The 14,921-nt window shown below is 35.1% G+C and overlaps 2 protein-coding genes across 2 annotated transcripts; both read right to left on the reverse strand.

Moving 5' to 3' along the window:
- Positions 1–6,617: 6,617 nt before the first annotated feature.
- Positions 6,618–7,091, reverse strand: LOC143569575 (uncharacterized). The gene has a single exon (XM_077055453.1). It carries the CDS (start codon positions 7,089–7,091, stop codon positions 6,618–6,620), a length of 474 nt encoding a protein of 157 aa, XP_076911568.1.
- A 715-nt stretch (positions 7,092–7,806) lies between these two features.
- On the reverse strand, positions 7,807–8,919 carry LOC143569576 (uncharacterized). Its single transcript, XM_077055454.1, has one exon. It carries the CDS (start codon positions 8,917–8,919, stop codon positions 7,807–7,809), a length of 1,113 nt encoding a protein of 370 aa, XP_076911569.1.
- Between the last annotated feature and the right edge of the window lie 6,002 nt (positions 8,920–14,921).

Raw genomic sequence — 14,921 nt, forward strand, 5'->3', positions numbered from 1 at the left:
TCTAAGCCAAACCGATTTAATCTCTGGCATATACGGTGGTGTCTATGGATGAGGTGATTACCCAAGAAGGTAACGTTGATTGAAGGCGAGTAGAGGCTGCTGGTGGGTTCGTGGCTGGATCAGATGTCGACAGGGAAAATTGTAGGTGTGGCGGTGGCATGGAGGGGAAGGAACATGTGGACTACCAAGATTGGTGCGGTGCATGTTAGCATTCCCATCTTAAACGAAACTGTGGCGCCAACTTTCCAAATTATACTTATTAGATAATTGACTTGGACTTTTTTTTCACTTTACAGCCCAAAACTATGACAAATTAAATTTAAATTAAACTAGATTTTGACCCTGCTAGATAGCCAGATATGTGCATTGATTTGATAGAAACAGTGAAAGGGTTACATAGACAAAGTTTAAATAAGCAGTTTACATAATTATGTTTAGATAGTTATTGGGTAGCATTTGGCGTCACGGCAATTTTTTGTGTTGCCTTCGTCTGCATGTGTCTTCAAAATATTTAAAACGATTTGCTGTTATGTGCCGGCTTGCCTTATTTGATCTGATTATAGATCATGGTTGCTGGCTGCTTAAGTCTTTTATCAAGGATGTCCTGCAATTTTGTAGCTGTTGGTGTCTTATTAAGTTTGTGTGTTACTTTGTTGATTTATGTTTACCTTAAGCTGCCCAAAAAAAGGTGGTTTGGTAGGGTGAGATCAGTTCCTGGCCTCCTTTGCTGGAGGCGTTTCTGTTTCTGCAGGTTTATTATTGTAATTATTATTTTTGTGTTAGGTCAGTCCGGTGGCTGTAGACAATATTGAAGCTTGTTTGTTTACCTGTTGTTTCTTGCTGAGTCCCTTTGTTGCATTCTTTTGCGGGCGTTGTTGGCGGTAGTTGGTTAGCTGGTTGTTTTTTGGTGGGCGGGGTGGTTGGTGTGTCTGTTACGCGTGTGACGATTGCTGTGTTTGGTTTCCTGCTGAGTTCTTTGTGTTGTTGCAAGTGAAACCTTGTGCGCAGCCCTTTGATCTGCTGGAACGGTTCTGGGAAAGTTGTTGTATCAGTGTACCCTTCTTTTTGAATGAGATCTTCGCAGCTTTGACCCATGAGTGATGCCATCGTGTCGTCAAAAAAAGCGGCTGTGATTTTTCCAGTTGCGTCTTCTATGGTTGCTGATACGCAATACCTGTGTATATAGAAGGAAGGTTTGTGAGAAAGTTTAGGAGTTGTGTATGGCAATTTTTTGGTATACCTTAATACGACGTCCGTTAAGATTGCATGATCTTCGCATTTGTAGAAGTCTTTTTTTTCGCCGTGTTCCTTTCCTTTGTCAGTTGTGTCAGCCTCTGTTTTGAATGCTTTATTCTTGCACATGTTGCATGATTTGTAATACCAGATCTTGTTGTCAGTGGCATTGATTTCTGTTATTGTCCCGATATGTTGTTTCCGTGCGAGTTAGAAGCAGGGTAGTGTAGTTTTGTTTGAATCACTTGATTATAGTTTGTAAAAGTCTACCAAATTGCGTACCGTGCTTTGTTTGTTGAACAGTTCCATCACTTCAGCTATTGACAGTTCGGGTTCTTGTTCCTGGGTCGGCTGGATGTGTATGGTTGAGGCAGTTGTGTAGCCTAGCTCCCTATACCTGTAAGTGGTTAGCATATTTAAGCAAAGCATTAAAATTAAGATTATCAAAAAAAGTAAATTTATTTATAATTATAGCTGTAATATAATAACAGTTATAAAAAGATCTAAAAGATCAGTAAGCAGCCTAAAAAGATCAGATAGTCAATGTTTCAAGGGATGCTTGTTTAACCACCACAACAACAAATAATTTTATGCATAATCGGTTCGGTTATTTCTGAAACATCAATTCATTATTCGATTAAACTATTTCAATTATTTGCATATCACTAAAGACGAATTATCCAGTTTTAACGGTTTTTACTGAACCTATAAGACATATCGTTTTAGGCTGTATACTTTAAATTTTGTACCTGTTTAGTAACTGTGGCAGTTCCAGTATAGGAGGATTTATGAATATAGTTGTGGAAGGGGTGGAGCCAAGCTGGATATCACCTGTTTGTGAAAATGAAACTAATGAGTCGTAATGTAGTACGATGCTTTAAGTAGGAACTGAAAATACCGATGCGTGTAAACTGAATAATTGAACCGAAACGAATAGAGACTGGTTGGTTTTATGTTTTTGTAAAAAGTGAAGTAACAGTTTGGTTTTGGTTTTGCGTGTAATTAAAACCGGAATAATTGAAATGAACCGACTTCATAGTTTTTTGTGTTTTTTTGGTATATAATAGATTAATTACGGGTTAGTTGCTGCACTTTTGTTGATGTTACAGCGTTAACTACTAGTGGTTCCTGGTTTGTTATGTTTGATTGATCAAAGTAGTTGGTTATTTCGGGCCACAATGTCACAACGATTGATCTGTCACTGGAAAAAAGTTGTCATTATTAGCAAAAGAAAATACACAAAAAGTTGCATGTTTCTAATAGGATCGCCTCCAAAGCACCTTTCAACTCAATTCGGTTTATTCCAATCCGGTTTTGACCAATAGTTGGCCAACCCAAACCGGTATGAAATAAAATTCGATTTTTACATGTCTAGTCCCAAGTTCCACCAATGACCATGACAGGTTTTTAGGCCCAAGACATTCAACTAAAAATGAAAGCCCAAATTAACCCATACGTTGAAGCTCAAGTAACAGAAATTTAATTGTGCGTGTCACGAAAGAAAATAAAATGGTGAACCCACCCAATTTTAACTGAAAATTGGTCCTTTAAAATATACATACGTATTTTCTCATTATTTCAAGTTAACACTCATTTTGATAAATACTTTTAAATTACCCATTTTTGTAAATACTTTCCCTCTTCCCCATTTTTAAAGTTTTAAATAAGATTAATAAAATGTCAAAGCTGTAAAAAAATGTACAAAAAGACTTTATAATTGCACTAGTTAGGTAAAGTATTTACCTGTTATTTTTTATGGTGAGCAACGTCTTGATGTTGCCTTGGCTGACTGGTGTATTTGATACATGTGTAAGACATCCTACATAATCTGTTATATGTTGATTGTGTTAGTTTGTTGTTGCTCTTTAGTTTAAGTGTGCTGTGTGTGAATGTTATGTGTGTTACCTGTCAGTAAATCGTGATTGTTTGTGCGGGTATGAAGCAGATTGTAAGGTAGGAAGTTAAAGTGGTAGCATGGAATGTCTTGTTTCTCTATCAGAACTGCTGATGTGTATCGTGCTAGTCTGATTGAGGCTTCATGGTTAACTGTCCTCATTGTGTGTCGTTTTCCAGTGCAGATGTAGTTTTGTATGCGATAGCATCGACCAATGTGAGAGATGTCACACCCCGATCAAAGGCGGCGGAACATACCGAGGTGTAACGATTATCCATAAGCACATGACACTAATTAAAGTGACAGCATTTAATAAACTCATTTCATTTCACAACATCGAAAATGTCACATAACAATTATCCATAAAATAACCATAAACAAGATATCACAAAATATGGCAAATTTGATATTGTTCATTTTTACTAATATTCTAAGGTCTTTGATGTCGTTTTCTTCACAATTATTAATCAACCAAGATGCAAACCTGCAACATTTCATAAAATAAAGTTTGTCAACACAAAGGTTGGTGAGCAATTCATAAGTTTAATCATATTAGTATATAATAAAGATAGTCACAAAACTTGCATACGAAACGATAAATAAAAGTGGTAATTTGGATAAATAGATATCACTAAACACATTAGCGACACCTAGCTATAAGGAGATGCCAAATAGTCTAGGATTTTATAGTTATCGTTAATTGCATTACGTTAACGACACCTTGCTATAAGGGGATGCCAAATAGTCTAGGATTTTATAGTTCCACCAACCAAAAGCGATAAACACATAGGCATATAAGCATAGAACACCAAATCGAGCAATTATTTAGGTAAAGTATACAACTACGTTTGTGGTTTAAGATTCAAATATAAAGCATTTTGGTCTAATAAGTATGAAATGTCACCCCCAAAATAAAAGATGGAAAATGGGGTATGAAGTACTCACCTTCAAGTAGTAAACTTGAAAGATGATAATTTGGAGATTTGTCAGAACGACGAGTTTAACGCACAATGCCTAAAAAAAGAAGTCTTAAATTTAGAAAGGTTGTCTTGAAGGTATTTAAACAAAATAAATGTTGAGAAATGTAAATAATTAAAGTTCAAGGTTTTAAAATGTAACTATTTAAGAATTTATAATAATAACCCTTTAAAAATGTAAGTTTGCTCGAAACCGGGTTAAAGTATCTAACCTTAATATTTACTCAACCTATGTTAAGTAATAAGGTGGATAAAATGCAAGAATGCAAATCCCTTTGGAATAAAGATACTAAAACGGTTTTTTTTTATCGAGTGTTCGGGTTGTCGGTTCGGGTCTTGATAATTGGTCAAACCCAAAGTCAACTTTCCAAAATATTGAATGTTATGAGATAACTCAGTAAAATTTAATAAGACTTAACCAAGTAAGTAGTTCCATTGTTTCAGAACTAACAACGCACGTTAAGCGAGTGTTCGGTTTTGTCGGTCCAAACTTTGTTATGAGATCAAGTTGGATCCAACATTTCCAAGTACTTAAGAAAATATTTAAAAATCAAATTTGTAACTATTTTTAAAGAAATATACAAGTCTTGATGGCTAAAAAAAAACACACTTGTGTGTCTAGGGAATAAGAATCGGTTTGGTTCGGTTTCCATCTCACAACAAGTTCATAGATGGTTTCCACATATCCAAACACTAAAGAACTTGTATAATAATGTACAAATAAAAAAAATACCAAAAGTTAACAATAAAGTCTTTAAACAAAAGTTCGGTTTTCGGTTCGGATCGTGTTTCGGGTTAAGACCGAGGTAAGATTCTACAAACCCATAACCATAGAATTTGTAAAAATGAGTTTAGAAACTTAGATCCAACAATAAGCATGTTTAAACAATTATTTAATAAAACTAGTAACAAAGTTCGGTTTATGGTTTAGAGCTATTTACGGTTAAACCGAAGCATAGACTCTTAAAAACCCATAACCATGGAACTTGTAAACATGACCAACAAACTAAAATAAGCAAGATTAATATGTATGAACAAGTTATATAGATGTATATATATCAAGGACACGAAATCCTCCATGAAGTCTTGCCTTATGAGGTCCGAAACCTCACCGACCGGAATCGGAGAAGTAACTACCAAAGGTAAACAAGGGGTGTATATTATATATATGTTGCACAACCATAAACAAGTATTAATAAGGCTACATAAACTAATTAAGATGAAAGACTAAAAACCTTCAAGAACACTTAAGAAAATAACCTTGAATCTTTGATGTTTGAGAGAGTTTTTTTTTTTTTTTTTTTTTTTGGAGTTGTAGCAAGGAAAAATGAAGAGGAAATGTGGTGTATATATAGGGTAATGTTGGTGGTCAAATATGGGTGTGAGACACAGGAGTTTTCATGCAAAATGGATCAAGACAAAAACATAAAATAACAAAAAAATAATAATAAAAATAAATAAATAAATAAAAATAAAAATAAAGGTAGGATGTTTTCAAGACCCAACAAGTGTGAATCAATATTGTAACATAAATCCATCATTTTGATTATAACATAAGCTTCGATTTACAAATCGGGTCGGTTTACATAATAAACAAATACAAAAACGAATACAAACAAGACCCGAAATTGACGAATATCACAAGAGAGTTGATGAGGTACTCCATGTTTCTAGCTGATGCTACTACTGCTTCAATGGCGTCACCCTGAAACCAATTTTAGACATAGGAAGTTGTTGTTAGTAAATATTTTTGTTGTTACTAAATTTAGTACTAATGTGATTAATTAATGGTGAAATTGAATTACTTCATACACAATTTATCTTACGTTTATATTTGTTAGTAGGAAACATGTTTCTGGACGCTTGACTGGCTGCCATTTGTTGACGATTCTTATCTCGAGTGGTGCACCATTGCTGCCGTTATGGATGTCACGTATTTTCTGGAACCTCATCTTTTCGTGTACTGCTTCTCAATTGGCTGCTGCATGTAAACAAACCAAATGGTTTTTATTAAATGCAATGGTAATTATTTATTTGATGTTCTAAGTTAACAGTAGTGTGCTGTTTTAGCACTTTGCTATTATCTAGGTTTTATCGATTTCATCAAGAAAATCATAGTATACAATGTTTTTCGTTTCGTTATTGTTACTGTTTCTTGGGGTTCGATTATTATTTTTAGTGCGTCGGGTGATGTTGCTCTTGAGAGTGCGACATATTATTGGCCATGGCTAAAAACCGGTTGCGGTAGGTAGATACCGATTCTGTTCAACGATTGACCTTGGCTTTTATTAATGGTCATTGCATAACATAGCTTGATTGGGAACTGTTTTCTTTTGAAGATGAAAGGTTTTTCTTTGTCATTGTGGGAAAGGCAGATTCTAGGTATATAAAGTTTGTGGCCTACTGTTGTGCCCGTTATTACTCGAGCTTCGATTAGTCTAGGTTGGAGCTGTGTTATTAGAAGTCGGGTTCCGTTGCAAATCCTGTTTTTTGGTTGATGTTTCTTAGCAGAATTATGGGAAGTTAACTTTCAGTTTCAGTTCATGTGGTGGGAAGCCGGCAATGTTTAGTGTATTAAGATACTCGGATGGGTATAGTGTTTCGACATCTGTATGGTTTTTGGTATGTGGAACTGCCAGATCAGTGCTTTGATACGTGGTTGGTGTGCCTGGCAACATATCAAGAATGACATCATTGATTAAATCGGCTGTTTTATTTTTCGGGAAAACGATTGCTTTCTGTGCAAGATCTGAAGAGGTCGGTGATTGAAGGGTATCGTTATCGTATACGAACCGCACGAGTTTGAGCATGGAATCTTTGTCGTACGGAATGATGTATCTTTCTGGTATGTGAACAACTTTTGAATCTTCATTCATTCGATCGTCAGGGAAGCCGAATAAGTCGTTGCCTATGTCCAACAGCCAATTAGAGAATTCTGTAATTTCGGCTGCGTCTTCCGGGCTCATGTTTAGAAGATTAACACGCATGTTTTGGGTAAGCCTAAAGATCTTGAATCTGCACCATAAGTATGATCGAGGCAACGAAGATGATATAATTTCTGACTTTGAAGCCTTTGGTTTAACAGGAAGTGTTTGTTTCAAATCACCGCCTAAAAGAATTGATTTTCCATCGAATGGATCGTTGTTGTTATCAAGTATATCTTTAAGTGTCCGATCTAGCGCTTCGAAGCACTATCACTCATAGGCGCTTCGTCCCATATAATCAGTTTTGCTTCCATTAAAAGCTGAGACAGTTGAGTGTTTTTGCTGACATTGCAATTTGAGTCATCGGTTAGGTCGATAGGTATTTTGAATCGCGAATATGCTGTCCGACCAGATGGGAGTAGTAGTGAGTAAATACCAGACGCTGCAACTGTCAGTACAACTTTTCCTTGGGATCGTAGATAACTGGTTATTGTAGTCCATAAAACGTCTTTCCGGTACCCCCATGTCCATAGACGAAAGCAAGTACTTGATTGTTTGCTTCTAAAGATGACGTTACATGGTCATAGACTACTCGTTGTTGTTGGTGTAAACTTTGTAAGTAAAGATTGTGCTGCTGTGCGAGTTCGTCTCGGTCATAATTCTTTTCCTCCATAAGCAGCCTGTTTTGTAAGCTACAGATTAAATCTGCATTGGGCATTGGAAGACCATATTTCTTAAGAGATGAGTCGGTTGCATAAGAATTTAGCAGGAATTCCAGCTAATATAAGACGTATTGGTGCAATGTTTCATCCGGAACACAATCGTTTGTTTCAACAGCAAAGATTTCGGTATTTCTTGTGAAGTCATCAGCCATTGATCTCCATTGATTCTCCCACAATCTAACCGGATTCGACACCTCACAGTGAAGTAATATGTGGGCAAAAAGTGTGCGTAACTCTTTGGGAGTTGCCCAGGACTTAGCTTCATCAAAAGCCAAAGACCATTCATTGTCGTCAACCAACAAGCACAATCTCTCACATGCTTCACGATAAGTGTCGTATACGGTTCCGTTGACGGTTCGAACATCGGCAAAGGATGTACATCCGGTTTGGTGATTCAACAACATGCGAAGGTAAAAGCTTTCACCACAAGAAGGATGTATGTATACAAGTCTGCCGATGGTTGTAACTGATTTATGTAAGCTTCGTATCCAACACTTCCCGTTTTCGAACCATCTAAATTCAGATAAGTAATCGATGTACCATAGATGACAACCGCTGGCATCATGCTCGTTGTTCGCGAACCATTCGGTTAGTGTAGTGCGCCTAGCTGGTGGATAGTTGACAATGTTTTCTAGCTGTTGTTGGTCTCTGAAACTAATGGTTTGCATGTTTTCAAAGTGCACAGCTAAAGTTTGAACCGCGGGGTATCTATGGTTTATAGGAAAATTTAGTATTCTCCATGCAGCTTCATGAGGGTATATGTACCTACCATCAACAAAAGTGTCTATTTCGTTGACGCTAGGTAACGTGGAGCTATCCGCGGATTGAAGAGATGGGTCACTTTGAGTCACTTTAAAACGAACACGATCAGTGCTTTGGATATATACTTGAATAAAATATTTGATCAACATGTTACCCCCACAATATTCTACATTAATGTGTGCATTAAAATGCAAGCAAAGCTTTTTGTTGTAAGGGACAACATAAGCGTTATCAAGCTCTACACCATTTTTCTTGACACAGAAACCATTGGCAGGCCTCTTATAGTGTACGTATCCGTTTTTGTCAAACATAGTTCTGGGCTGATAACGTTTTGGGAAGCTTTTAGAACATGTGCCCTCCTTCATACACACTGCATTAGGTTTTGCTAACCCACAAGGCCCATGCATCATTGATTCGTTGACAATTTTGTATAACTCAGGTTCAGTGTTAGGATCTGGTACAGCTGCGGAAATGTAACGATCAAGATCCTCGGGTATAATAATTTTATATGCTGCAGATACCCAGATAAGTATGTGGCAGTGTGGCAACCCTCGTTTTTGAAACTCTATCGTGTATAGATCTGAATGAGAACATAGATCTAAGTGTGAGCATGTGTCTAAATATGCATGTACTACCGTGTCATAAAACAGTATAATAGATCACAAAATCTTACCAGCAATTACAGGTCCGAAAGGTTGTTTACATTTGAGATACTTACGGAACGCCTCTACCTTTAGCTTGAAGACCCTACTAATAATGTCTGGTCGGTCCTGAGCCTTCAGACATGAAAACTGATTCATAAAGCGAAATTTCTGGCCACTTGACGTTACACATAAAGGTTATGAAGTACTGAGGATTTTCGTACACACGACATATCGCCAACGCGTCGTGATAGTGTTTGTACATATATATTGGACCTCCGGTAAAAGACGATTGCAAAATAACACGTCTACCGACACTATGCCCATCTGTGTTTCCTTTCGACATAGCATCATATATTCCTTGCAAAAACTTGCTTCTAAACAAATTTTGATTTGAACGAATGTAGTCAAGCCGGCTTTGCTCAATACAAATATAAGCATCTGCCAAGCACTGTTGAAAAAGACGATCGCCTCTTAAAATTACTGAATAATGAGAATGCCTATCATGTATCATAAAGCTTTAGTACATGTTCATCGTCAAATTCTTATTTGTATTATCCCCATTAGATGTAAGGCGCATATCAGGAGACCAGCCACGTTCACCATAAATAAACAAAAGCGGATACTGTAATGGCATGTACAAGCTATTTAGCCTATTTATACGTTACGGATAACCATCTTTTTGGTGTACAACAATATCAAAATCGTTAGCCTTCGATACGGTTTCATGTACAATCGTCCCTATAGTTTTAGGTGCAGGCATATCGTATGACGCTTGCCTAACAGAATTGTACAGACATACATGAAATTTAGGAACATTGTTTGAGGAACAAAGATCCCGAGCAGTACGAAACAACTTCACAAACTCATTATGATCATCCAAAATACGAACTATAGATCGTATTATGTCCTCCTTCAAGTCACCGTCATCTCGTTGATCAAATTGCATAAGCCTATTACGTATCTCATTGGCTGTATCGTAGACATACATCTGTAAAAATCTAAGAGGCCATTTTCTGGGCACATACTACCAAGCCAATGAGAAATTTGACCCTGAACCTTAAACACATATGGAGCCGAACCGTTATTAACTGAACAGTCAACTTTCGCACCAAATGAAGTCATGGCGAACATCGAATTATAGGCACGTATGCAGTCAAGATAATCTTGTCGCTCAATAAGGTTTTTCATTTGGTTTGGCGGATGAGGATGTAGTGGCAAACGAACACGACCACCTCTACAACATTGATTATACCTAGGCCTTCTACTAAGCGAGACCGAACTCAGTCGTTCATCATTCCAGAATAGAGCACCACAAAACTCACACGACAAAGTACATTCTCCCAGATCGTTAAAGCATGAACTGGCTGAAGTCGAGGCAGACAAAGAAACGCAAGGGTTAGACCTATTCCGCAGATTGTCACACGCGTAAGTAAACAAAGACGTACTGAGGCTAGTTGCAGCCAAACCCAAAACACAAGTTACATGACCACTTATTGTGTCATTAACGGGTGACGGACCAAACGCGCTAGCCGAATGCATATCAGAAACTAATGACGCGTAGCTTCTTTTTTGAGACAACAGAGATTGGTTAAGATTGTTAGATGAGACCGACATAATAACTTAAAAATTCACTCAATAATTTTACGCTAAGACGGATTTATAAAAGCTTTAAATAAATTACTACTGTTTATGAACTACACTTAATTAAGAGAATATCTATAAAAGCATAAACTTTCAATAGTCTAAATTTATTGTATGACAACCACGAGCGTACCTTTACACGCAGAAAGTGAAAGCCACAGCAAATCCAGACTGAGATCAAAGACAATGGAAAAGCATAAGTGAATTAAAAAAAATAACCTTTGCACAACCAAAAATTAAACAAACAACCATGGTACTGGTAAACATGCAGCATAATTCAGCACACCTTGACCCCAAATTTCAGCACACTATGACAGGAAGTTACAGGGTTATTTTTTAAGCAAAAATACATAATTTACAGCACCAATATATAACAATATACAGCATGTTGAACGCAAATTAGCAGCATATTTCAGCACTAATTAGCAGAATATTTCAGCACCAGCATACAGCAATTTCAGCAGCAATATACAACAATTTGAACGTAAATCGGCAGCACATTTAAGCACTGATTACCAGAATATTTCAGCACCAATATACAGCAATTTCAACAGCAATATATAGCAATTTGAACGTAAATTAACTGCACATTTCAGCACTAATTAGCAAAGCATCTAAGAACTATCATCAGCATTTTACATAACTAAATTTCAACAGATTAACAGCTTGCTGTAGCAGATTACAACACCACATTCTCAGTAATGATCAGCATATTTCAGCACTTAATACAACAACTTAGAACATCACATTAACAGTAATGATCAGCATATTTAAGCACTTAACACAACAACTTTTGATTGTTTCAGATTTCTTAACGTTGATAAACGTAAAGAACAAACACAAACACAAGCATATTCATTTTCTAAATGAGCGAATACAAACACGAAAAGCATCCTCATTTAACTGCCCGTGCTCGTTTGATTTTTCGATTAACATCAAACAAACGAACAGAACATAAATATATTATAAAAAAGAAAATAATATATGTATTTTTTAACATTGATAAACGTAAAGAACAAACACAAACTCAAACATATTCATTTTCTAAATGAGCGAATACAAGCACGGAAAGCATCCTCGATTAGCTGTTCGTGCGCGTTCAATGTTTCGACTAACGTAAAACGAACAAACAGAACATAAATATATTATAAAAAAGCAAATAATATATGTATATAAACGAAGACGAACTTAGGCGTTGCTTAAGTACACCCCCTAAATTAGCATATATCAGTACTTAATACAGCAACTTACGACAACAACTTTTTTTAAACTTGTTCGTTTTGGAAAACACCGCTCTTTAACGTTGATAAACGCAACATGAAGCTGTGAAACAGTAACCAGAAGGAAACGAATTTTTTCATTATACCAAACTTTATCGGTATACAAACCTCAAAATAGACTTGCAGTCAACTTATGGCAACAAATTTTTTTTAAACTTGTTCGTTTAGGAAAAGATCGCTCTTTAACGTTGATAAACGCAACATGAAGCTGTGAAACAGTAACCAGAAGGAAACGAATTTTTTCATTATACCAAACTTTTTCGGTATACAAACCTCAAAATAGACTTGCAGTTAAAAAAAACTGCATCTACAATCATAAAAAGTTTAACAACATGAAGATATTTAATAGGAACTGGAAAGCCCGGTACGGAACCATAAAACCGTACTTTTTCGTTAAAACGAACTATTACGGTATATAAACCTCAAAATAGACCTAAAGTACTAAAAAAAAAGCAACTACAACCTAAAAAAGTTGAACAACATGGAGGCCCGGTTCGAAACAACCAAACTGCGGTCAAACCGAACTTTATTGGAAAGCCCGGTTCGGAACAACCAAACTATGACCAACCTGAACTTTTTCGGTATCGGGATTTTTCGATAAATGTCAAACGACAAACATAACATAAATAAAACAAAAAATATACGTATATATTACGTTATATAAATGACAATTAACTATAAATATAACTAAAATAACTAATAAATGAGTCGAGCCCGAGATTGAAAATTACTCACGAGCCGAACCTGAGACCAGACAAGCTCAGGCTCTGCTCAACTACAACCAGTTCATATTCAATCAGTGAAAAAGACTTATATCTTGTATCTTCAACTAACGCATTTAATTCCAATTACAAATGATTTGCAAATATAACCATTCACATAATGCAATTTAAACATCAATCAACCATCCAAAAACATAATGCAATTGAAGCATCAATGAAAAACTGAAGTCAAATTTCGAATCAAGAAAAACTAAATTAACAACAATAGGAACAGAAATGCAACTCTCCAAATAGCCCTAAAATTATACCTAATTCAAACCACAAAAAAATAAAAAGAAATCATCTTGAAAAAAGCCCTAAAATATAATACCTGAAAGCAGAAACCAGCAAACAAAAGATGAAGCGACTGAAGAGGAGTAACACAACATGCAGTATAAAGCATAAAATCAAAAAGCCAGGTGTGATGGACACGTGCATAAAACCCATGACAACAGTTGTCCCACCAAAAATTATAATAAACAGGTTAAAAAAAATACCTGAATGGGATTCGAACCCTCGCGGCCAACAGCAGAACACAGTATGTGGAAACGGGAACGACCATCTGAACCATCATTACAGATAGTGTTTATCTTTCAAAAACAAATCCTATATCCTTAAAACTAAAGCAGACAAACAGATCTTGTGACACCAAGATTGGATATTTATCTAATTGATTAATTATATATTTTTTTTAATATTTGGTATACACATGCAGTACAGATGTAGAGTAGAACGTGTAAGCATATTTGTTGTGAAAAAACGATCATTCCGTACATCAACCACTGTTTTTTTTTTTTTTAATTTATATTTTAATCTAGTGTCATTAGCATCAATCCAACCTTATTTCTCAATTAAGGAAGTATGAATACATGGTCTATTTTTTTTTTTTTTGAAATATTTAACTAAAACATACAAGTAAATTAAGATTTGGTTAATTCCAACAACGTTGTTGATAATGGTTCATGCCGACAATATAGCCAACACATATCTATACTATATATAATATATTAGGTTAGAACCCATATGACGCATGGGTTGGTCAAAATTACAATAAAACAAAATAAAAAAAACATATATATACATAATAAGATAGATAATGGGTTCATATTATATAAACAATTATACTACTTTAAGTAAACATATAAATTACAAATTTCTAAATATTTCCTTGACTTTGGGTTACAGTTATCGCAACATATAATGTATATCAATTAAATTTCAATAAAACTACTTACAATTGTTTTTAACTAAACATGAATCCAAGCCGGTCATTTAAAACCACTTACAATTAACTGTATGATAATGGTGATATAAAGTTGCATTATGATGGTGCAGACTGGTAAGATACTTGGGAGGGGGGTCTTCTTTTGTTATCAAAAACAATTTTTCTTATTCTTCGGTTTTCCTTTAAAATAGCTAAACTTAAAAAAAATATATAATATAATATAATATAATAGTGATAGTAACATAGCCAGTTAAAAAAATAAAACTTACAATTTGTGGTCAATCTTTGTTGTGTAGAGACTAAATTCTCATCGGTGATATCTATATAAAAAAATTAAAAAATTAAAGATGATAATTTTACTAAATAAATAAATAACTATTATGTAATCAATAATAAGAATAAGAGTTTAAAGAAATATACCATCAGCAATGTTATATTATATAGAGATATTCGCAGAGTAGTATTGCTAAATGTAAAACATATCATAACACATCATCTCCTTAAAAATAATAAAAAGTTCATAGTTCTTCAAAAATAATCAACTAAAGTAATTCAAACATTGCATAAAAAGTGTGTTTTTAAGTATAATATGTCTTTATTTAAATAATACTTATCGATAACTGATGACATACTTTATTTTGTTTGTAATATAACTCTAAGTAAAAATTGGTGTTATATAGTGATCATAGAATTAGGGTTTCAATTGAAAGACAACATATTACATATAAATCAACTACGTGAATCAGATTACATGATTCAGATTAAATGAATCACATTAAGAAGATTGATCGATTGAACCTGTGAATCGATTGAATCCGATTGAATATGTGTAGGTGAATCGATTGACTCCGATTGAGG

This window comes from Bidens hawaiensis, unplaced genomic scaffold (assembly GCF_021521415.1).
Source record: "Bidens hawaiensis isolate Kalapana, Puna unplaced genomic scaffold, B.hawaiensis_p1.1 tig00024619_1, whole genome shotgun sequence".
Lineage (NCBI taxonomy): Eukaryota > Viridiplantae > Streptophyta > Magnoliopsida > Asterales > Asteraceae > Bidens > Bidens hawaiensis.